General features: G+C 36.1%; 1 protein-coding gene across 2 annotated transcripts; it reads left to right on the forward strand.

Annotated features, from left to right (window-relative positions):
• Positions 1-336: 336 nt before the first annotated feature.
• LOC127847583 (TGF-beta receptor type-1-like) lies at positions 337-24,679 on the forward strand. 2 transcript variants are annotated; one of them, XM_052379590.1, is made up of 10 exons: positions 337-473; positions 4,370-4,484; positions 5,102-5,250; positions 12,172-12,414; positions 13,819-14,049; positions 15,003-15,170; positions 16,182-16,265; positions 18,031-18,228; positions 20,782-20,912; positions 21,245-24,679. In XM_052379590.1, the coding sequence occupies exons 1-10, from the start codon at positions 410-412 to the stop codon at positions 21,398-21,400; spliced, it is 1,539 nt and encodes a 512-aa protein (XP_052235550.1). In that variant the 5' UTR covers positions 337-409; the 3' UTR covers positions 21,401-24,679. The 2 variants fall into 2 exon arrangements, with proteins under 2 accessions (XP_052235550.1, XP_052235549.1); XM_052379589.1 differs by lacking the exon at positions 5,102-5,250 and adding an exon at positions 9,730-9,884.
• Positions 24,680-26,255: the final 1,576 nt, after the last annotated feature.

Below are 26,255 nucleotides of genomic sequence, written 5' to 3' on the forward strand. Positions count from 1 at the left end.
AGTCAACAATAGAACCTCGGGTGCTTTTAAGTAGTTACGGATCCGACAACAACCAACTGAGTGTGACATTGACAAGTGAATGTTCAAAACACGACAGATATTTTAGTGATATGTAGCCACAACACATGAGAACTATTTTATAAAATTAATACGCGTCATGATAATTGATGTCTTCCTTAATAAGAAGTATAATGTGTATTCATGTATTCAAGTACAACTTTAAGTGAAAATAATATGTTTTATAAAGTATATGATTACAAATTGCTTCAATTCTTTAAAAAGGTTTAAATTCTCTGAGCTAATCTTTAGGACTATATTCTCACCGTAGTGATGAGAACAAAAACAAAATGGCTGAAACGAAAACATTGATATTTGCAATATATATTTTTTAGGAGTTGTGTTCTTAAAAATGGGTATACGTGGATATTTTGTTGTATGCGTCATTATTATATTGCTTATACCAAATGTGCAAGGTATGTTTGGTTGTGAAAAATTATTTCCCGCCTGAAAAAATGTTTCTAATAGTAAATTAATTGACACACCAAGTGACCAACTAATCCAGTTTGTTGCACATCGGTTATTATCCTTTTCTTACCATATTTCGGCTATTCTTTACGGTATGGTGGCTAATACATATGTAAATTTTTTATTAAAATTCAATGACCCCACTTAATATCAATTCAGCCGTCACCGTTTTGTGTATTTAGGACTGTCAACACTTAATTCTGCATGATGTGATGACCTGTACTGCAATAATAAATTATTTAAGCGCTGCATTTAAAGATTTAATTAATTGGTCATTGTCGGCTCGGGTACTACTTACATCTACCTGTGTACTCTTAAGAACACTTACATGTACCCAGGATAGGGTAAATATACTTACACATACTCTGCCATGTTGGACGGTACCTGAGCTGTATTCCCTCCCAAAATCTGATGTCGTAAAATGCGTTACTGATTACCTTATATTGATATTGTTTATCTTAAACAGACTTCTCTTTAAAAAAAAATCATCAACATGGTTTTTGAGTACAAGTTTTGATAATTTGAGGCCATGTAACAGACAATTGACATAATAGTGAACATAATTAATTATTTAAAAAAAAGCAGACAACAACCGATTTAGCATGAACATTTCCCATTATTTCCGGGTATGTTTTAGTATATTACCGAACTCGGGGGTACATGTTATTATACTCAAGAGTACCCAGGGTATACATGTATGTAAGAAGTTCCCGAGCCAACATTTACCAAGCTTTATTGACACTCTGGGCGTTACTTGAATTTTAGCTACAATTTTCTTCTATTGATAGTTTTAACTGAAGTATATATATCATCCAGTGACCAAATTCCAGTGTAATAAGAAAATAAGTAAAAAAATTACTTAACTAATTGAACAACATACAAGTTGCCTTCAAAGAATTATTCAATCCCCATGAAGTCCATGTCAAATTAGTCTAATTACTAAGCAAAGTTCGCTTGGTCATTGTCAGCTAAGGAACTACTTAAACAGTGCTCACGCTGCTGCCAGACATTATCGCCAATGGCGATTATTTTATCCAACTGGCTATTATTTCTTAAAATTGTCTAGAAAAAATGGCGATTATTTTATCCGCCTACATAAAAAAACAAATTGCCTCTAAATGTTGTCCGGCGAATGCGAAACGCCTGCAAATCGGGCCATCAAGCAGGAAAAATCGATAACGAGATTACCTGTGTACACACTCGACCCTGTGTATTGTCATACACGCGTCAATAACTTCTGCGACATTGTGGCCTAGAGCATTTTTCTCAATCAGTGTCCGACAGCAGTGATATATTTCGGAAAAAACGTCTTTAATCTCCCTGTGCTTTACCAATTATCGGTAACTGTTAGCTCTTTGTTAATTTTTCGCCAATTATTATTTAATCGTCATTATTGAAAATCGCCGCTAATATTGTCGGCTGGTTTTGTTTTGCACGCCGTTTTTTTCTGCAATTAGATTACGTTGAACATTGCTTGATGAAATAATTATTTAATCGCCATCAACTAATTATCCCCGTAATTACCGCTGTTTGTCGTCTGCTTTAACATAATGATTCCAATTTTTAACCAGGTAACCTGGTTTTCCCAATTCAAAGGGACCCGACCCGGCATATGCCATGGTCAGCTAATTTTAACGAAACACGTGTTTGGAATTACACTAAGGTGGTGTATTTTAACTCACGCGCTGTGACGTTAATTGATGTAAACATGATCGGCATTGCGAAAGTGTTATTTTTGGAATAAATCATTTACAATTGATATTGGCCTCTGTCTACAATATTGCGGCCGATGGCAAACGCCGTATTAAGAGATAAAGTAGTCGAACGATATGCACATTTTAGATTATGCATATTAATATTTTATATTATGCATATTTCATGTGCAAAACGCGTACAATTTTTCGGATTACCGTTTTCGGATACTGTATTTTTTTCGTCCATTATGATTTATTTTCGAAGTTCATAACAGCAAAAATAGAATGACGAATACACATGCGGTGATACGGAAGGTGTGGTTTATAATATTTCGAGTATTCACCAAAAATTGCAATTGGAAAAACTATAAAAAATAGTATAATTAGTGCTCTGGGTGGGTTGGGGCCTCTGCCCTTAATTCTTATGTGTATGTAACTGTAGCTGAGATCTGGTTTGTTAAGTCACACCCACAACATTGATTGTATTCTTTATTGTAAAGCCATGATAATATTTTATAAGAAAATGACACACTGATATTATGCTTGTTTTTAAGTATATATATATATTATAACTTAAATCCAATAGATATACATTTAATAAAACATAGATAAAATGAGATTCATGGTTTTTTCTTTCTTTTTGCCTTCAGTACCGTTTTGCGGAAAAGTCCGCATATGTTTTGGCTATTATTTTTTTAAGGAAAAAAAATATGGCTATTATTTTCTGAAGGCCAGAGTGAGCACTGCTTAAATGTACCCCAGGTACTCTTAATTATACTTAAATGCACCCCGGTTTATATTTAAATGCACCCCGTTTACAGAAAATATACTTTAAAGTCCAATTTAGACTGCACCGAGTTCCCGTTCAAAACCCGATGTCAGCATTTCCATTGATGGACATTTCGGTATAAATTATGGCCCAAAACGGCAGTCATACGTCTGTTTTAAAGATGAGGGAAGTCACTTGGACGTCTGATGATTGCATTTATACTGTATTCTAACACATGGGACGTACTTCTCACAACAGTAAATCTGGTCAGTGGTCATTCACTCTGTTTACTCAGCGCTTTATCCCCATAAAAGGCTAAAAAGCAACACAGGCTGATAGATCATCAATTGATAAAAGATATCAGAGTATTGAATAATAAAGTCACAGTACAATTCCATGTTACTTTTATTGTACGTGTATGCTAACACAGATGCACCACCAAATTCTCAGGTAACTTTCCAGAGGCCAAACTGTGATGTTTTACTTTAATGTCCAATTGGTAACGATAATGTGTATGAGAGCGGGGTTAACTGACGCCAAACTGTGATGTTTTACTTTAGTGTCCAATCGGTAACGATAATGCGTATGAGGGCGGGGTTAACTGACGACTTTTATTTTCGATTAATGTCTGTCATCAATAATCAATTAAATTGTGTTTATGGCAGATAGATTAAAAAGGAATCACAGTTTTTTTCATTTACGTAATATAAAACTGTAATTAAATAGTACATTATAGACGGTGTCAGGCATCATCATCACACCTTATTACCGTAAACAATTAATGCAGTGCAAATTGGTAGCATATTAAGACTATTCAAAACATTGTATATTTGTTAGACGTTAGTATACATATTACATTATGTTTTTCAACAATACAAAAGAATATGAACAAGTCCCTTTAAAGCTGTGACTAGTCTGTGTTTTGCCCACAGGTCTGATCTGCCTTTGTGAGTGGGTAAACTGTCCATTAAAGCTGTAACTAGTCTGTATTTTACCTGCAGGTCTGATCTGCCTTCGTGCATGGGAGAATTGTCCATTAAAGCTGTAACTAGTCTGTGTTTTGCCTGCAGGTCTGATCTGCCTTTGTGAATGGGAGAACTGTCCATTAAAGCTGTAACTAGTCTGTGTTTTGCCTGCAGTTCTGATCTGCCTTTGTGAATGGGAGAACTGTCCATTAAAGCTGTAACTAGTCTGTTTTTTACCTGCAGGTCTGATCTGTAACTAGTCTGTGTTTTACCTGCAGGTCTGATCTGCCTTTGTGAATGGGAGAACTGTCCATTAAAGCTGTAAATAGTCTGTGTTTTACCTGCAGGTCTGATCTGCCTGTGTGAATAGGAGAACTGTCCATTAAAGCTGTTACTAGTCTGTGTTTTGCCTACAGGTCTGATCTGCCTTTGTGAGTATGAGAACTGTCCAGAGAACAAGACGTGCTACACTGACGGGGCATGCTTTACCAACATCTTCAAAGATGGTGACAAGTTTGTCTACCAGTTCAAGTGAGTACATTTTTTGGTAAAGGTTTAATTAATTGCCTGAATGCAACGAGGATAAAATATGAAAGTTTTGCATTGTTGATGAATAAAAATCATCTGATACAACAGTTTAAGTTTGTTTTCCTATCAAGGAATGCCTTCTTCCAGTGGGACCCACCTCTTCTTTCAAGTATGAAACTAAGCAATTTCTATTAAGCCTTGAAATAACTTATAATGTGTCGCTCTCACCGTGGTTTATGGCAGCAAAAAGATTTTTCTTTCAAGAATCGCCGGGTTTTACTAGTTGTGACTTACAAGAGCCTATTGAAAGCATCTCATGGCCAAATCTGAACAATTGACCCTGGTTTTTGGAAAACTAAGCTTGATGCATGTGTGTAAAGTGTCTTCCGTTATGAGATCTGGGACAACATTGCAGGCATGTATTATAAGTCCAGTGTTCCCAGGATGAGGTGTGATTTAGCTTATAGGTAGGTTGGGTATCTGTTAACTTAATTACTCTGTAAAATGAGGTAATACAATTGTAATCACAATCAACCTGCTGATCAATCCTTCTAAAAGTAACTAACTGTAAAGTGTTAATATTTCACTGAAATGTTCACAACACATGTTCGTACACACAGATGCATTCACAAGCGAGAGAGTATAACGCCGGATGCGCCTTATCTGTGTCAAAACACAAGGGTTGCCTCCCTTTCATACTCAAAATGCTGCTATGAGGACATGTGCAATAGAGTGCTCTCCCCTACATTGGTTGCTACCACGGTAACAGGTACACACACCTCTGCCTCAGTGACACTGATTCAAGCCATCACTCCACAAATACCCCCATAATGCAACATTTGATTGATAACTTTAGCTTCTGTGCTAAGTCATATTAAATTTAAATTCCTATCCTTGTTATTTGCATATCTGAAAATAAATTATTCACACAAAAATGTACAGCAAAAAATCATAATGCATTCTCTGACGCATTATTCTTGAAAATAAATTGATAATTTGGCAATTTTGTTTTAAATAATTTTTTGCTTCATGATATAATAACGCGTAAATAAAGGTGATTCTGTTTTATAGATAATCAAAGGATCCATAAAATGCATTTCTTACTCATAATGTATAAACAGCATTCAAAACAGTTGATTGTTTAATTACTTGTGAATAAAGTAAACTTGACATACACATACACCCATGCTGCAGTTCTATGAACCGCAAGTTCCCTTGGATACAACACAGCACTCAGTGTCCAGGCATTTTCCTGACCATTTTGGGAAAACATGAAATTTCAAGATTTGGGAATTTTTGCGAGCGATAAGTCCTCTGGTTTGGGAAAGAACTGGTTTAATGGAAGTTTATTATAATTTAAATTAGAAGACCAAAATTAAATAAATTCTAGTTATTATTTGTTAGATGTAATTAAATAAAATTCAGATATAATAATCATTATAATCATACTTCTTTCAAAATTAAAAAAAAAGTAAGGAGAAATTATGGATTTTTTTTCAATTTTTTTTTTGGAGGGGGGGGTTAATTTGGTTAGGGAATAAGTTGGTTAAAAGGACTTGTAGATACCCCAGGAAAATGCCTGGCATCACACATATATTATGAAAAGGTACCTTCAGAGTCACACCCCTTGACTTCCCTTGATATGTGCACTTGCAACATGTACATGTACACTCCTAGTCCTACAGGGCATGTTTCATCTGTATGACTTCAGTTTTAGCATTTCAGTGTGTTTGTCACATTGCAATAGTCTGTATACAAGGATGTTCAAGGAAGAATGGAAGGTATATCATGTCTATTGGGCATTGTAACCTATTGTTTATACATATGTATGCCACATTGGGGCCCTGTAGGTACTCTGTAGACTGTAGGGCATAATTATACTGTTACCCCTGTCCGTGTTTTCAAGTAACTCGCAGTCTGTTCAGGTTTAATGCTGTTTGCTGCTCCTCAGTATCTCAGGGTTGGAAATGAAGCCTTTAAAACTTGAGTTCAATAAGAAAGGTCTTTAATTAGATTTAACTTTCTGAGGGACTAAACACGTGTCAAAATACGTATCTACCTGTAAGTGGTAAAGGGTTAATGGTTTGTTAATGTACCATTTTGCTCTTTCACAGTAAAAAAACGAGGGATGTCCGAGGCATGCTTCTTACAAAGTCTGAAACTCAAAGTATTTTGCCTCTATTCTACTCAGAACCCAACAGGTTTTTCCTGGCCTTTTCCTGAACAATTCAAATTGAGATTTTTTTACACGAAAAGTTCACTGATTTGTGCAAAATAGATTTTTATAAAACCCTTCATGATAATTCAAAATAGAAGAACAAGATCATATTAATTATAGTATACATGTACTTTGTTTATTTTATTTAGATAAACTTGAGGTACATGTATAATGATCATTAGACATTTCTTTCTAAAAAAACAAAAAAATAACTTTAATTCAATTGGGGGAAAAATTCATTCATATTGGTACTTTTTTTCACCATTTTGCTTTGGGAATGGGTCTGTTAAACGGATCAGTAGATACCCTAGGAAAAGGCCTGCCCAATAATAGTTATGTAAAGTGACAAGATAATTATTATTATTAAATCTAACTGGTAAAGGGTTAAAGAAGTATGTAAGTGGTAAAGGGTTAAATGTTCTGGTTTTTTAGCTCACCTGAGCACAACGTGCTCATGGTGAGCTTTTGTGATCGCCTTTTGTCCGTCGTCCGTCGTCAACATTTTGCCCTGTGAACACTCTAGAGGCCACATTTATTGTCCGATCTTCATGAAACTTGGTCAGAACATTTGTCTCAATGATACCTAGACTGAGTTTGAAACTGGGTCATGTTGGGTCAATACTAGGTCACTAGGTCAAAAAAAAGAAAAACCTTGTGAACACTGTTGAAGTCACATTTGATGCCCAATCTTCATGTAACTTTGTCAAAATGTTTGTCTTTATGATATGTTGGTTGAGTTGAAAAATGGTTCCGGTCCGTTGAAAAACATGGCTGCCAGGGGGCGGAGCAGTATTCCTTATATGGCTATAGAGAAACCTTGTGAACACTTTAGTAGTCACAATTTTTGCTATATCATCATGAAACTTGGTCAAAACATTGGTTTCATTGATATCACGGTGAGTTCGAAAATGGTCCAGATCGGTGAAAAAACATGGCAGCCAGGGACGGGGCAGTTTTCTCATTTAAGATTTCTGTGAGTTGAATTTTTTGATGGGGTTGCTACAATATGTATATAGTGAAAAGATGTGAACACTCTAGAAGTCACATTTGTGGTCCAATCTTCATGAAATTTTGACAGAAAATGTGTTTCCTGCAAACGACAGTTGAGTTCGAAAATGGTTAGGATTAGTAAAAAAACATGGCCACCAGGGGGGGTCATTTTCCTTATATTTATATATTTAAAAAAGCGTGTGAACACTCTAGAAATCACATTTTTTGCCTTATCATCCTGAAATTTTGTCGAAAGATTGATTTTATAGATATAGATGAATTAAAAATGGTCATGATCGGTGGAAAAACATGGCCGCCAGGGGGTGGGGCAGTTTTCTCTTTATGTATATAGTGAAAACATGTGAACAGTCTAATGTTAAAGAAAGATAACATGTACATGCTTTTTAATAGTTAACTCCCTGTAAAAACCATGTTAACACTCTAGAGACCACATTTATTGTCCAATCTTCATGAAATTTGGTCAGAAGATTGGTCTCAATGATATCTTGGATGAGTTTGAAAATGGTTACATTTGCTTTAAAAACATGGCTGCCAAGGGGCGGGGAATTTTTCCTAATATGGCTATAGTAAAACCTTGTTAACACTCTAGAGGCCACATTTATTGTCCAATCTTCATGAAATTTAGTCAGAATATTGGTCTCAATGATATCTTGGATGAGTTCAAAAATGGTTACATTTGCTTGAAAAACATGGCTGCCAAGGGGCTGGGCATTTTTCCTTATATGGCTATAGTAAAATCTTGTTAATGCTCTAGAGGCCACATTTATTGTCCGATCTTTATGAAACTTGGTCAGAAGATTCATTCTAATAATATCTTGGACAAGTTCAAAAATGATGCAGGTAGGTTGAAAAACATGTCCGCCAGGGGGCATTTTTCCTTATATGGCTATAGTAAAACCTTGTTAACACTCTAGAGGTCACATTTATTTTCCGATCATCATGAAACTTATTCAGAAGATTTGTCCCAATGATATCTTGGATGAGTTCGAAAATGGTTTTGGTTGCTTTAAAAACATGGCCACCAGAGGGCGGGGCATTTTTACTAATATGGCTTTATTTTGCTTAAGTTAAACCTTGTTAACACTCTAGAGGCCACATTTATTGTCTGATCATCATGAAACTTGGTCAGATGATTTGTCCCAATGATATCTTGGATGAGTTCGAAAACCGGTTGGTGGAAAAACATGGCCACCAAGGGGGTGTTGCATTTTTCCTTATATAGCTATAGTAAAACCCTGTTAACACTCTAGAAGCCATATTTATTGTATGATCATCATGAAACTTTGTCAGAAGATTTGGCCCAATGATATCTTGGACAAGTTCGAAAATGGTTCCAGTTGCTTGAAAAACATGGACTTATGAATCTTCATGAAACTTTGTCAGTTTACCGGGGTATTTATTTAAATGATATCTTGGATGTGTATGAAAATGGTTCTGGTCTGTTGAAAAATGTGGCTGCCAGGGTGTTCACTAGTCATGAAAGTTCATAAGAACATTTTGTGCTTATGACATCTTGGGCTGCACAGAACAGGTCAGTTCCTTTAATCTCAGTTGAGCGACTTTGGGCCTTTCAGGCCCTCTTGTTTACCCTTCACAGCTGTGAGAGATACCAGAACCTGTATTGAGTGCCAGACATTAGTCCAATACATGTATTCAACACCAAAACAGTTGTAATTTAGTTGGGCTCTGGGTAAATTGGGCTTAATGCATGTGAGTAAAATATTGTTCTACATTGTAGATTAGCTAGTGCAGTCAATGTTGGCTATTCAGAGCAGATATGTTCCGCTTTAATGGCAATTTTCTTTTTATGGAACTCTATATTAAAGGAAAAACCTGTTTAGGTGAAACGTGTTGACACTGATTAGCCTGTGCAAACTGCAAAGGGTAATCTGGGACGACACTGTCCACACATTCATGAGGTGCTGTTTCTTGAGAACAAAGCTTAATTTAATGAGAGCCCTGCTATTTCCAAAGTTTTCATGCCAAAAATTACAGTCCTAGTTTTGAACCCCTCCACAGCTGTAAGAACAAGGCGAACCTGGTACCTGAGGGTCGACCGTTTGAGTGTCAGACGTCGATCGGGGCGAGCTATGAGACGAAGGTGGAGTGTTGTTATGAGGACATGTGCAACATGAAGCTCAAACCATCGGTCAAACCCCTCCCTGAGGAACCAGGTAGGAGGGACTGCATGGAGGGCAGGGCGGGATACATTTTCAACTATTTGCTGAGGCTTTTTCATATTAATTATTTGGAAATACTTTTTTTCCATATTAATTATTTGGAAATACATTTCTTTTTAGTTCACTTTATAATTAAAATTTACATGTACTTATTTTATATAATGTTTGTACAGTTTAAATTTATTTTTTCAACAATTCAGAATAGGACTTTTCATATTATTTTTATTGTTGTTATTTTCATACTTTTCTTTATTTTGATATTATTTCTTTATTGCATTTTTGTATTTATTTTTTTTAAATAAAAAAATGAACAATTTGAAAGGGCAGTTTTCTTATTTTATTAATAGTACTTTAATAAAAGTATTTATCTTTTTATTTTAAAGTATTACTATATATGTATGTAACTGTAGATGATTGTATTCTTTATTGTAAAGCCATGATAATATTTTATAAGAAAATGACACTGATATTATGCTTGTTTTTAAGTATATATTATAACTTAAATCCAATAGATTTACATTTGATAAAATGAGATTCATTGTTTTTTTTTTCTTTTTGCCTTCAGTACCATTTTGTGGAAAAGTCCGCGTTTGTTTTGGCAATTATTTTTTTTAAGGAAAAAAATATTGCTTTTATTTTCTGAAGGCCAGAGTGAGCGCTGTTTTGATATATCAGCCAGTGTTTTTATTCACTGTTTTGGGAATGGGGCCGGGTCCCTTTGGATTGGGAAAAGTCCCGGCGTTTTGACTAAATTGGGAAATGAGTGTTGTTGTTGTTTTGATAAAAAATGCTTCAAAATTGAGGATACAAGTGTGGACAGTTTTATATTTACTAAGGTCGAACTTATATGGATGGGAGATGAACACATTTTTTATTTTTTTGGGATTTGGAATTTTGAGCTCCCATTTGGGAAAAATATAAACCTTCTTCCATTGGTAATGGGTCCGGTTACCCGACCCGATTTTTAATGAAAAAAAACACTGTCAGCACAGTACACTTTGCGCACTTTATAGTTTAAACATATTTATTTGAGTATGATAACATGGCTGTTTTAAATGTCCATTTACTGGCTGTTACCAGTGCTGCCGGTAGGTGTCTGTAGGAGAAATTTAAGGAATGTTCCCACAGTGGGAATTGAACCCAAATGATGAAATGCTGGTGTTAATTGCAAAGTATGTTAAGAACTCCTTAGTTGTTTCAACTATTTTGCATTTAACTGTGTTTGCTTTGTTTCTGTTATTTTTTGTTGTTCTTCATATAATTATTGTTTGATTATTATTTCAATGGGATTGTATGACATTATTGACTGATTGTGTATAGTACCTTTCAGCCAAATTTGACCTAACATTTGTCTTAGATAATTTGAAGTGGGTATGTTTTCACCTGTCTTCTTTCCCTGCACTTAAGTCCATGACCCTGTGCATTACACTCATTTACAAATGTATATGTATTATCTTAGCACATTGCATTATATAACACATTAAACACTTTAATCATTACATGTGAATATTCTTTAGTTTTCAGGAAAGTGTTATTTGGATTGTTTTATGTTAAAATGAATTTTCATAAATGTTCTTTGACATAACTTATTGCAATCATACATTTTGTTCACAATAAATTTCATCCTATAAGCCACAACTCTTTGCCAAAACAACAGTTACAGTGGTTTGCTAAGTCCATAAATTACATTGCAAAGTAGCATACATTACTCATTATATTTTGAGTTGTGTTATTACAAAAACATATCTTAGATTTAATATAAAAAATACTTCATGTGGCAAAAAATCAATTGTCTGTATTTTCCTATTACATTTTCTGACAGGTCAAATCAGGAAAATTTGCTGAGTGACAAATAGCTTTCTAAAAAATGAGAAAGTAAGCCTATATGAAAGATTTAGCGACTCATGACTCTAGCCATAGACTTCTAAGGTTGCATGTTCGTCTGAAGTGAGATTTTAAAGAACCAGTTTATGATTTGGTAAATTGACAACATTGACAAAATTGTTTTAGATTTGCAATTTTTTGTTGTAGTTATGTTATTTGCTTTAAAATACCAATTATAATTGCCACCTTGTGACGATTTAAAAATCAGAAAATTATTAAGTGTTTCAAACATGAAACGATGATTAATGTGAAGAGTTCTGTTGTTATCGTATTTTGTGACACTTCCTTCTGGGCACAAACAGTAAAAAGTTAGTCGCTATCCCTTGACTTTATACTCTTTCTTATTTATAGTTTGTATCCCTAATCTTTACACTTATATTTACACATACAATTTCAGATTCCCCAGTAGATGGGAAAACCGAGCTTGGCATCGCAGAGTTAGTCGGGATTACAGCTGGTCCCATAGTACTACTGTGTACAGTGTTTGTGGTCTGCTTCATCCTCTATCATCGGCGGCAACAGAAGCGCCAGGGCATGTTCACCCAGCGTGACGCTGTGCCCATAGACACGCCCCTCCTCACGGACGGGCACCAGAGCACCCTCAATGAGATGATGATGGACTATTCGGGCTCCGGATCAGGTAATATTAAATACTGGAAAATCATTTATATTCGTAAGCTTGAAATGTTGTGGTTTAAAAAAACAAAACCTTTTCGTGGATTTCTTATTTTGGATAAAAATGGATTTTGTCTTTTTCCAATGTGTTTGTGTTTAATGCTTGGATTGGTAAATGCACAAAATCAACCAAAGTTTATCTCCAACTAATTATAATGATTTCTCAACATTTCTTCATAGCTTAAACAAGCATAAAAGTATAATATATTGTTTGGAAATTCAGCTGAAGGGTAACCCCAGTACTTAAAAGCCTGCTATTTTTATGCCCCCTGGTACGGGTGCATATAGAAATTGCACTGTCAGTATGCAGTTTGTCTGTCCTCAGTCATTCTGTTTTCCGAAGTTTTTTTCATTACGCTTTCAGATATTGAGTTGATTTTTGGTATATTTTAAGTCTACCTACATGTCCTACAGAATGATTAAGTGTGACTTTCTTTACTGTCTATTTATTTTTGTGAAGATACGGGCCTTGGACATACACAAATTCTCTTTAATAACTGTTTTACTGAGGGTTTTTTATGCAACGCTTTCAGATATTTAGCTGATTTTTGGTATGTGAGTCTACCTACATGTACTTGACCTACAGATTAAGTGTAATTTTGGTTCCCAACCATTGAATTTTGCGAAATAATGGGCCTTTGACTTAAACATTTTCGCTATAATAATAATATTATAATTATTTTCAAGAGTTTTAATAAACAACACTTTCAGAAATGAAGATGATTTTTGGTATGTGAGTCTACCTACTTTATTTACAGATGAAGGGTGTGCCATTGAATTTTGGCACACTTATTGGCTTGTGGGCCTTGGACTTTACAATTTTCTCTAAAAAAGCTGCAGTGCTGCTTCAAAGCGCAAATAGGAGGGCTTTGTGTTTCACAAACACAGATCTTGTTTTCTTTAACCCTTTCCCGCTCAGAAGCGAAGTGAATATGCTTATGTGCAAACAGCATAAAACCAGAACAGTGTGCGAGTAACTTGCAGTCTGTTCAGGTTTTATGCTGTTTGCTGCTCATCAGTATCTTAGAGGTGGAAATAAAGCCTTTAAAAGTTGAATTTAGTAAGAAAGGTCATTGCGTTAATGTAACTTTCTAAGGGACTACAAATGTGTCAAAATGCGTCGATGAGTGGCAAAGGGTTAAACTAAAAAGAATTGTTATGCATCAGTATCCTAAAGCCAGATCATGAGGCTATTGAATCCTATAGAAATCCTAACATAAAGATGTTTATGGGATTTTATAAGGATACATTTATAGCCAAAAGTAAATCCTTTTAGCAAAATTATCATATATTGCAAATTTGTAGCCATTGGCTGTGTTGGCAATGGAAGAGTAAGCGGTGAATAATTTTGGGTAAATCTATTCTAAAGGTTTGCCCCTGCTGGTTCAGCGCACCATAGCCAGGCAGATACAGCTGGTGGAGATTCTGGGCAAGGGTCGGTACGGGGAGGTGTGGATGGGCAAGTGGAAGGGGGAGTGTGTGGCCGTGAAGATCTTCTCATCCCGGGACGAACGCTCCTGGTTCCGTGAGGCTGAGATCTATCAGACGGTGATGCTGCGCCATGAGAACATCCTGGGCTTTATAGCAGCTGATAATAAAGGTGATTTACAATTACCTAAATGACATTGAAACTTAAGCCAAAGAATTGTTACACAAATGTCCAAATATTTATGCCCAGAAGGGATTTTTTTATAATTTTGGATGAAGGGTTGTCTTAAAGATCAGTCTCCCATTCAATAAGGTAATGATGATTAAATTTACAAAGGACTTCAGCATCATCAGTTCTGCAATCAGTGCTCCAGCTAGGCCTAAATTGAAGGGCGCCCTGCCCTGCCCCTTTGAACCTCCGCCCTGCCCTTCCTAGGGCCCCTCCCCCTGCCCTTAACTTTATTTTTATTGTTTTATCTTTTTACATATGATAATTTATAAATTTCTTATTACATTGTAATTTATTTATTCCTCATTGTAGACATAATATTTGAATGGTTTAATAATAATAGAAAAATATATTCTATCTATTATTAATATCATATAAATTAACATGCTTAATTTTTATTGCAACAGGAAGCATTCCAGAAATGCCAGCGCGCTCCAAAGTGCCCTTTTGACAAAATACTGCGCATTGAAAGTGCCCTTTTGACAAAAAAGCCCCCCTGCCCTTTTCAAATCCTAGCTGGAGCACTGTGCAATAGTATGTAAATAACAATAGAAAAAATCAGATTTAGTTTTTAGAACTTTTTACTTTGCATATAGTTAGACTGTAGTTCGATATTACTTGGTGTCCCTGATAAGCCCATGTAGACTGCCAATGCTTAACAGGGACATCACTTTACTCTCATGCATTAAGCCCAGTTGTCCAACGAGGCGACTTGTTTGATAATTTCAGACAATTTTATGTGAAGGCAGCTGGGTTGTCCCCAAACAGACTTCTCAACCTTTCCCATAAAGAATGAGCATTTAATTGACTCAGTCTTTGTAATTAAACTGTACACAGCTTTAAATGTGTGAAATTAGGCTAACCTTTTGTAGCTGCTTAACGTTTGATATTTTCAGACAATGGCACATGGACTCAGCTGTGGTTGGTGACAGACCACCACGAGCAGGGCTCGCTGTTTGACTACCTCAACCGTACCCCTGTCAGCTCCCAGGCCATGGTGCGCATGTCCCTCTCCATTGCCTGTGGGCTGGCACATCTGCACATGGAAATCATGGGCACACAGGGTAAGTGATACAGACCAAGTGAAGTCAGAAAAATCTTTGTTCAACTCACCAGAGCATATATGGAACTCATGTGATGTCTACATATTTGATCTGACCTTCAATTCTGTTAATGTGAATTTTAGCTTGATTTTACTGAAAGTGGTTTGGATTATATTTAAACCCTCAGTTTTATTCTTTTAATGTTTCATGTATTTGGAAATATCTTGAAAACGCTGCGCAAGTGTGTATGGGGTTGGGAGGGGGGATAGTGCGAGGCAAATCCTTCAACCTCCAGATGTTGTGGAGCTGTATGTACTTTTATCAAGTGCATTTTATCATAAAATAAAATTATGTATAAATTCTTGTTCAAGAACTTAAGGATTTTTTCTCTAAATCTAAAAAGGTGAGTGTAGTCAAGAGATGAAGGCTGTTCAGGCAAGCATTTTTGTGCCCATCTATTTAACCTGCCTTGCTATATAATACAGGGTTTTTTGGCCCAATGTTGGACAAAACAATTGCCCCATTCTCAAAAGTACATATTTTTCCAAATGACTGCCTACAATTCCCAATTGATGGTCAACCCCTACCCAAAAATCTTACATATTAAAAATAAATTCAATGTTTCGTGCATTTCCCTATTTAACTCTGTAAGTTGAACCTAAATGAATATAATATAAAAAATACTTTCAGTCTGAATTATGAGTATTTGTTGCCAAATACAAAAACATGACACAATTTTTAAATTTAAGTCAAAATAAATCAATTTTTTACCAAGTTGGCCCCATATCCTTACTGGTGAACAAAAACACATACAATTATGTCCCATGCCATTTCAAGGGTCGTGCAGTATTTCTTCCCTGTAATTATCCAGGGGGTAGTGGATATGGCGTCTGCCTAGCGACCGCGGTTCAATCCTCATTTTGGGAGCGTTCTTTAGAGTGTTAGAGATACCAATAACTTGTTTAACCCAGGAAAGAGACTTTAGGGCTAAACTAAACAATCTAACTGTCCTGTACATGATTCTGATTGCAGGCAAGCCCGCTATAGCCCACCGTGACTTGAAGAGCAAGAACATCCTGGTGAAGAACAACGGACATTGCTGCATCGCTGATCTGGGTAAGTCAAGATTATGGATGTAAATCTTGTCCTGTGTTTGAAGTTAGCAGCTATTTGAGACGTATGAATTTATCGTCTTGGGTAGAAAAGTATTTATTTATGTCCTGGTGAAGAACAGCAGACATTGCTGTATCGCTGATCTGGGTAGGGCCTGGGCCAGTATATACTAAATCAGTTCCAGTGCTTAAACATAAGTCTTCCAGTTTCGATATCAACCATTTCTTAGACTTGAGTGAACACAGAAGATACAATAGTGGTACTATGGCCCATATTTAGCTATCAGTTCCAAGAATTATGGCTTATGCTAAAGAACATTCTAAAAAGTATAATGTTGCAAATATTCTTTAATATTGTTGAATGTAAATTGACATTTGACACAACAGATAACATTGCTTTTAGCTCAACTATTATATATGAAATATATATAGTGGAGCTATCCTACTCATCCCCAGCGTTAGCGTTATCGTGCAAATGTTAAAGTTTGCGTACTACCCCAAATATTTCCTATGTCAATTGACATATTGCTTTTATATTTTGCATACTTCTTTACCAACATGACCCCAATCTATTAACAAGAGCAGACAATTGTATCAAGCATTTTTACAGAATTATGGCCCCTTTTATACTTAAAATATGCATATTATTAAAAAATCTATGTTAAAGTTTGCGTACCACCAAAAATATTTTCTATGTCCTTTGACATATTGCTTTCATATTTTGCATACTTCTTAACCAACATGATCCCAATCTATAAACAAGAGCAGACAACTGTATCAAGCATTTTGACAGAATTATGGCCCCTTTTATACTTAGATAATTGAACATTTTGCTTAAATTGCCATAACTTCTTTATTTATGATCACATTTGATTCATACTTTGACAAAACAGCACTTACCTGAATACCACAATGGATTCCACCCAAACCATACCCCTTGCCACACCCCAGAATCCCCTACCCCCCCCCCCCCCCAAAAAAAATAATAATATTTTTTTCCCTTATTTTTTAAAGATCATCTATTAAATGACCACACACCCACATTATACCCCCGCCCCTTCTCTATGATTGCTTACGTTATACTGTCAAGCACTCGAATAGTCGAGCGCGCTGTCCTCTGACAGCTCTTGTTTCTATTGAATGGTCTGCTGATGACATATTTTAGAGCCTTTGATAGCCTGCAATTATTCTAACTTTTAATTAATATTTTTCAACTCTTTAAATTATTACTACAAAGCTCATATTCTAAACAAATCATTAATTGGTGGTACTTTTGGGACTGTAGTTTGGGGACAAAAAACTATTTGAAATCAGGGATATGAAAGTCATTCATTGGTGTTAATTTTGGGACTGGATTTTGAAAAAAACAAAATACAAGTCCACTACTCATTCTTATAATATCTGTCATTAACATATGTATTAGCATTATTAGAAGATCTTGTTAAATTAGCTGAATAACCGTGCAAATATCTTTTTGATCTTTCTGCAAGCATCTCTTGTTTTAACCATTTCCAGCTGAAAAGTAAAGGGAAAATTTCTCTATGCAACCAGTAAAAAACCAGAACAGCCTGTGAGTAACTCCCAGTCTGTTCAGGTTTTAGGCTGTGAACTGTGCATCATTATCTTGGGATTGGAAATGAAGTCTTTAAAACATAAATCTAGTAAGATGGGTCTTAATTAAATACGATTTTCTAAGATACTTAAAATGTGTCGAGATGGGTATCTAAGGGTTTGATGGCTAAGCAACAAAACCTATATGTCCATTTCAGGACTGGCAGTAAGGCACGACTCAATCACAGATGCCGTGGATATCGCCCCTAACAATCGTGTCGGCACAAAGCGCTACATGGCACCAGAGGTCCTGGATGAGACGATCAACATGAATCATTTTGAGTCTTTCAAGAGAGCCGACGTGTACTCCTTTGGCCTGGTCCTGTGGGAAATTGCCAGGCGATGCTCCATTGGGGGTGAGTAACATTTCATTCTTGCCAATGACAGAAAAATGACTGTTTGTAAAGCCAGCACAGTGGACTGCCACTGCTGTGTATTTAAATTCAAGCCATTTACGGCCATTCTGTCCCATTGATGGCGTCCTATCCCCTCATTTAAAGTTCGGCTGTTTTCGGAGAAAACCCAAGGTATTGTCATAGCTAGATTGTCGTCTGGCGTCGGGCATCTGCTGTCTGCCGACCGCGTCGTGTTTAAACCTTTACATAGGCTCTACAATCAAAGTGCTTCCACAAACAACTTTGAAACTCTATATGTAGATGCACCTTGACGAGTTCTACACGACACACACATTTTAGGGTCACTAGGTCAAAGGTCAAGATCACTTCTGACAAGCTTTCATTTATTAGCTCATCTATTTTTTGAAAAAAATTATGAGCTATTGTCATCACCTTGGCGTCGGCGTTGGCGTCCGGTTAAGTTTTGCGTTTAGGTCCACTTTTCTCAGAAAGTATCAATGCTATTGCATTCAAACTTGGTACACTTACTTACTATCATGAGAGGACTGGGCAGGCAAAGTTAGATAACTCTGGCGTGCATTTTGACAGAATTATGTGCCCTTTTTATACTTAGAAAATTGAAAATTTTGGTTAAGTTTTGTGTTTAGGTCCACTTTTCTCAGAAAGTATCAATGCTATTGCATTCAAACTTGGTACACTTACTTACTATCATGAGGGGACTGGGCAGGCAAAGTAAGATAACTCTGGCGTGCATTTTGACTGAATTATGTGCCCTTTTTATACTTAGAAAATTGAAAATTTTGGTTAAGTTTTGTGTTTAGGTCTATTTTATTCCGTAAGTATCAAAGCTATTGCTTTCATACTTGCAACACTTACTAACTTTCATAAGGGGACTGTGCAGGCAAAGTAATGTAACTCTGACTGGCATTTTTACAGAGTTATGTGCCCTTTTTATACTTACAAAATTGAAAATTTGGTTAAGTTTTGTGTTTTGGTCTACTTTATTCCTACAGTATCAAAGCTATTGCTTTCATACTTGCAACACTTATTAACTATCATAAGGGGACTGTGCAGGCAAAGTTATGTAACTATGACTGGCATTTGGACGGAATTATGGGCCCTTTATACTTAGAAAATTGAAAATTTGGTTAAGTTTTGTGTTTTGGTCCACTTTACCCCTACAGTATCATAGATATTGCTTTCATACTTGGAACACTCGCAACTATCATAAGGGTACAGTAAAAGGACAAGTTGCATAACTCTGGTTGTCATTTTTACGGAATTATGGCCCTTTTTTGACTTAGTAACTTTGAATATATGGTTAAATTTTGTGTTTCGATCCACTTTACTTTTTAAGTATCAAGCCTATTGCTTTCAAACTTCAAATACTTTCATGCTATCATGAGGTTACTGTACCTGGGAAGTTGAATTTTACCTTGACCTTGACTCTCAAGGTCAAATTATTAAATTTTGCTAAAATTGCCATAACTTCTTTATTTATGATTAGATTTGATTGATACTTTGACAAAACTACTCTAACCTGACATACCACAATAGACTCCACCCAAACCATCCCTGTGCCCTCCCCCCCCCTCCCTCCCCCTCCCCCCCCCCCCCCAAATCCCCCCCCTATTTTTTTTTTTTTAACATCATCTCACAAATGACCACCACACTATACCCCCCCCCCCCCCCGCCCCACCCCCACCCCCCGACTTTTTTTTTGAAACGGTCAAAAAACACAAAATATTTATTTGTATTATTTTATGTTTGAAATACCGTCCAACCATTGCACCCAAGAATCTCCCACCCCAACCCCCCCCCTCCCCCGAATCCCCCCCCCCCCCCTCCAATTTTTTTTTTTTTTTTTTTTTTTAAAGATCATCTCACAAATGACCACCACACCCTCACACTATACCACCCCCAAACCACGCACCCCCCAATTTATTATTTTTTTGAAACGGTTAAAAAACACAAATATTTATTTTTATTATTTTATGTTTGAAATACCGTCCAACCATCGCACCCAAGAATTCCCCCTCACCCACACACCCCCCCCACCGATTTTTTGTGTGTGCATTTTTTCTGCATTTTTGGAAGATAATGTAATAAATGTCCACTACCCCACACTATACACCCCTCTTCACTCCACCCCTCCCTCCTTTGTGATTGAAAATGAGAGTCCCTTCACCTTTAAAAAGAAAATAGATATGCGGTCTGCACCCGCAAGGCGGTGCTCTTGTTAAAAACTGCACCCACAGCCGAGCGTTGGCATCCACTATGCGGTGCTCTTGTTAGTGTTAGTTAGTGACTGTAACCCTTTCCCATTCAGAAGCAAAGTGAAAATGGCTATGTGTAAACAACATAAAACCAGAACATCCTGCGAGTAACTCGCAGTCTGTTCAGGTTTTATGCTGTTTGCTGCCCATTAGTATCTAAGGATTGTAAATGAAACATTTAAAACTTGACCGAGTAGATATGTCTTTAATTTACTTTCTTAGGGCCTACAAATTGGTCATGAGACATATCTAAGTGGTTAATTGTTAAATGCTGCAGGCATCTATGAGGATTACCAGCAGCCGTACTACAACATGGTACCTGCTGACCCTTACCTGGACGAGATGAAGAAGATTGTGTGCACTGAGAAACGCAGGCCAGATATACCCAACAGGTGGCATACACACGAGGTAGGTCTGATATATATAGGCTTATCTGGGATGACATTTTCGGCTTAAATTTTTGTTAAGAAAAGACTTCCTTTGAATGGAAAATTCCATAAATATGGAAAATTCCATTAATATGGAAAATGTCATCCCTTAGTAGCCTGTGCAGTATTCACAGGCTAATCAGGGATGATTCTTTGCTCAAATACCTTAAGACCTGATTGCCAGAACAAGGCTCATACTAGTATGAGATTTTCAATGAAACCCAAAATCATATCATTTAACCCTCAGCCTGTTTCTGTCCCTGTGTGTTTAATTATGGGACAATCTGTTTCACCACATTTCTATATCTTCAGTCGCTGCGTGTGATGGCGCGTGTGATGAAGGAATGCTGGTACCACAATGCAGGCGCCCGCCTGACTGCTTTGAGAATCAAGAAGACCCTTGACAGTCTCAGCTCCCAAGGAGACGTGAAAGTGAGCACAGTGGACTCGGGTCTCGAGCCTGTGTGAGCCCTCTCCATGCCTGCTGGCCCCTAAGGGGCTTGTGGAATGTGTCAGGGTTTAGGGTCTTTTTGGGGGAAATTACAGGGTGATGTTCTATATTGTTTATTATAGTAATAGGCCTTTAAGTCATGCCTTTGATCAAACAGAGAAAAATGACATGAAGCACTTAAGTGGAAAAAAAGATTTTTTAAGCATGAACATAGTAATATGGTCCCTAAAAAAGCAAGGCAAATGTAGTGTGATATTTATCAATGTACCGGAATACCACATAACTAGGTGTAAATATTAAAATCATAATTTGATACTTTTCATTGTGTAGGTTTAACATTAGCAGGAAACGGGCTTACTTTTGAAGTTTTGCCATGTATGCAAATTCATTGAATGATAGATGTGGCATACAATTGTTTTACATTCAACACCACCCTGTATATCATGTGATACTTGACCTTTCCCTGTTGATTCTTGATGTTGCTTAGCAGCAACTGGTTTAATGTTGATGCTGCTTTTTGTGACAATTGTTTGGCAAGTGGCGTTTTATGTGACAGTGAAAAACTGACTGAAAGTTTTGAAGTACTTTATAACGTGTCGGTGTTTTAAGTTGTACTAGTACCCAAGTGATTTTATGTATATTTGGTGTTTTTAGTGTTTTAAGAACAAACTTTTGAATGGGAGATTTTCAAATTTGGTGCCATAAAATGCCGTTTTGTAGAAATGCTTTCGTATGATTTTTTATGTTAACAGTATATCTTGAGGATCTTTGTTTCATCTTAGGATAAAAAAGTTTTACTGTACAAATATTATTATTAATTAAAGTATTTTAAATTTTAAAATATCTAATTATATTTTGCTTTGAGAATTGTTTAATGATTTTATGTGTTAATGCACACAACAGTGAAAATGCCGTTATTGCGCAATCAATAATTTTAGTGTACAAGTTATATTGTTATGGATAATAAATCAAGTATTGGCTGTTAAAATAACCGCTATTAGGATGTTGTATTGTCATATAAGTGTTACATTGTATTATTTTTAACACTTTCCCACTTAGAAGATAAGTGCAAATGGCTATGTGCAAACAGCATAAAACCAGAACAGCCTGTGAGTAACTGGCAATCTGTTCAGGTTTTATGCTGTTTGCTGCTCATCAGTATCTAAAGTTCGGAGATGAAGCCTCAAAAACTTGAATCTAGTAAGAAAAGTCTTAAATAAAATATAACTTTCTAAGGGACTACAAATGCTTGAAAATACGTAATTTAGTGGTAAAGGGTTAACTGAGCTGTGTCATTCAAAATGGGTCTAATGCCATATGTGGCCTGCAGAGCGTAAAACCATCCTGGAGCTACCATGTATGCTTATGCAGGTTTTTTCTAGCCGTTTTGGGAAAAGGAGTCTAGTCTATTTGGATGTTTTAAATCGATAAAATTGCAAATTTGGGAATTGTTTATTGACAAAATGGGCCAAATTGGAATATTTTTAAAAATTAAATTTGAAAAAAAATCTATTTTTTGGGGAGGGGGGGGCTGAGGGAAATTGGGGAGAAAACAAATATCTGTTTGGGATTGGGTCCGTTTGCTTTGAGATGATGTCCCATTTACGGTCTTTTTAACATGGCAGAAAAACTGTTATGCAACCACAGAAGCTCTCGTGTCTTTATAGAGTATAGGGTACCTCCCTACCAGCCTGCCTTACCTCTCAGGCTGTCTTAGAGCTACGCTGGCCCCATATGGCCAAAGAATATATTTATGACCCAGCTCATATATGTTTAATTGCATTGAAAATGCTCCCAATGGCATAGATAATTCTTTTGTTGTGATTTTTTTTGCCTTGATATACTGGTAATATCATATTGATTTTGAGAATTATTGCTGAAAATAGCAATCATTCTTAGATGAGTAGACTGCAACATTTATCAAATAAAATACCTTGTTTGTGACAGTCCGTTTAAAAATTCTTTGAGTGGAGTCTTGGTATCGTTTTGATGTATATATAGTAGAGATGCATATGTTTGGTAATGAAGGACAGTCCTACCTGTATACAGCAGCTGGTCATGGATGTGGTCATAGTGGCGGCTGAAGGCAGGTCGCTGTTATAGTAAGGTGACCTTTTGTTAGATGGTTGGTCAGCTATTAGTGTCATTCTCATTGAAAAAATAAACATCAAAAGCTGAGAACACATCTCACACACCTCATTTTTATACTGAAAACCATAAGCTTAGCACAAATAATTCTAAATTAATCACATTCAGCACTAATTGCAAACGTCAACAAATTGAGTGCACCTCACTAGCAATCAGGTGAACAAAGTTAGTGCACCTCACCAGCAATCAGGTGAACTTTTCCAGGCTCTTTTACAATCCACTGGTTCCTAAGAAGTAATATCGCCATAAAAAAGGCTAACACTATGATAATGCTGAGAATTGATTGAGACAATTTTAACAGAAATCAATCCCTTTCATGCTTCAACACAAAGGCTTGTAAGTTTCAAAAGTTACTGTCATTCGCACTTTTCAGCATTACACTACAATTTAATTGTATGGTCTTTTAGAACAAATACTATTATACTAGTAGTTGTATTGTACTGGTTGTTGTTATATCTCAACGTTTTACCTCCATATTTTGGATGCCTCTAGATTTCACAGGGATTTCTCTTCACCATGGCTAGCATTTTCTCAGTTCTTAGTAACCACAGGGGATGTATTAAATATGTGTATATTCATCTTTAATAAACCCTGTTTGAATATTTGCAGATGAAAAACAACAAGCACTTCCCTTGTGTAAATATCAACTTTCCTTCAGTAACTGTATTTTCCACAAACACCCTGAAATGCAGCCCTTTTTATGACGGCCTTCTCTACTAACTGAGTTAACAAAACAAATTTATCTTATGTCAGACTCAAAAGTAGGCATTTACAAGAATATATATCAAGACAATTATTAAGTTGTGCACTAAAAAAATGTAACATACACACAGTTTTAGTTAATGTATTTTGTACATTTCCTGTAACATACAAACAATTTTAGGTAATGTATCTTCTTTATTTGAATTTCCTGTATTAAAGTTTTTATTTATACAGGTACATGTACAAACACAGTGTGGAATTGATCTTGAAGCAAAAAAGTTACTTAAAATGTTGGAAAAAACCCAAGTAATATGTTCTGTTTGCTTGTGGCATTACAGAAAACTAATTATAACACTTATAAGTTTTCATTAGATGTCTTGTTTTAATACAGTATGTTGTTATAGCCTTGAATAATGCAAACAATGCACATTAAAATTGACAAAGTATAGCGTGTTCTGTAAAGATTAACCCTGCAATGTGCGAAGTGTTATTTTGCATTAAATACTGATAGTAGCGCACAGAATATGGGATATTCTAGTACAATAATCGGATAACATTCCACATTAATTCAAAATTGATACTTGTAGTAATGTCTGTTAAAACATTGTTACTTGACATAGATAGCATAATTGATTGTAATAATGATTATTCTGTAAAATCACTGTTACTTTTAATGCCCCCGAAGGGTGGCATAAAGTTTTTGAACTGTCCGTCCGTCCGAAAACTTTAACGTTGGTCATAACTTTTGCAATATTGAAGATAGCAAATTGATATTTGGCATGCATGTGTATCTCATGGAGCTGCACATTTTGAGTGGTGAAAGGTCAAGGTCATCCTTCAAGGTTAAAGGTCAAATATATGGCTTCAAAGCGCCGCAGAAGTGGGCATTGTGTTTCTAACAAACACATCTGTTGTTTGAATATAAATTTTGTTTGATTTTTGTTGTAAACCGTTTCACGAATTAATCCGAAACTGATTGGAAAACGACAAACCAAAATTCCTCATTTTTTTTCTCGAAAAACTTTGTAAACGCGAAAATTTCATGTAGTAGAATATTAATTGCGTATATCAATATTGTGACAGTTAAAATCTGAACAATCTGTTTGCTAAGCCCTAATGTTAGCCAATTTACCCTCCATGATGATGGTGGAAGGATTGCTAGTGTTCCCATTATTTGTATGTGTGGGGCATTTCGTTCCCAGAATATAACTTTTTAACGCATTGTGGGATTTCAAAATATCCGATAGGATTCCCGAGTAATTTCAATATACCTATCAACGTAAAATACAAATAGCGGCTGTTCTTTAACTTATAGATAATTAGACAATAACACACGGCAGAGCTGGGCCGGACGTCTATAATCTGCCCGCTGCCGACATAACGGCCCGAGGGCCATTATTCGACAAGGGCCGATTGTAGACGCCCGGCCCAGCTCTGTCGTGTGTTATCGTTTATATCACATATCATACTATTTTGGTCCTTCCCGAAAATTTATACAGAAACAGCTTTCCGTACTTTTATTTTCATTCAATTGATTACGCAGTTTATGACGTACCTCATGTGACGTCATTTCAATGACCAAACTACCTAGTCTAGGTCCTAGACTCTCTGAATTTTAGGACAACTACAAATAGGACTTGAAGTGTTTTATTTAACAGTTAAATATTTTGTTAGGCATCAAACGATTAGTGTGTGTGTTTACGATAGTTTAATATAATATTATGAATGTGAATAACAGTGTTGGGATATAAAACTGGAATGAAACTGGTGAGACTGCATTTTCGATTTCGTTAAAATGTCGACTCAAATAGCCTAATTGTTCTGTTGAACAATTGATGGATTATGCCTAAATTTAAGAAAAGCGTCAGTGAATGGTTCTTTAGCTGTTTGAAGGAAATCGATGTTGAATTAAAAGGGTAATTTCTTTGATAAATACGTCCTTCCTTTGTCAGTCGATCAAAGAATGTCTATCCTCAAAGAATTGCCTGCTTACATCCAGTCCTTTTAAATGGAAAAGATGGA

This window comes from Dreissena polymorpha, chromosome 10 (genome assembly GCF_020536995.1).
Source record: "Dreissena polymorpha isolate Duluth1 chromosome 10, UMN_Dpol_1.0, whole genome shotgun sequence".
Classification (NCBI taxonomy): domain Eukaryota; kingdom Metazoa; phylum Mollusca; class Bivalvia; order Myida; family Dreissenidae; genus Dreissena; species Dreissena polymorpha.

Excerpts from the sequence above, each read along its gene's own strand:
- LOC127847583 (XM_052379589.1), top strand. The coding sequence starts at position 410 with ATGGGTATACGTGGATATTTTGTTGTATGCGTCATTATTATATTGCTT. Across the intron at positions 4,485-9,729 it reads AAGTTTGTCTACCAGTTCAA|CTGTAAGAACAAGGCGAACC; the intron begins GTGAGTACATTT and ends ACCCCTCCACAG. Across the intron at positions 12,415-13,818 it reads CTATTCGGGCTCCGGATCAG|GTTTGCCCCTGCTGGTTCAG; the intron begins GTAATATTAAAT and ends TCTATTCTAAAG.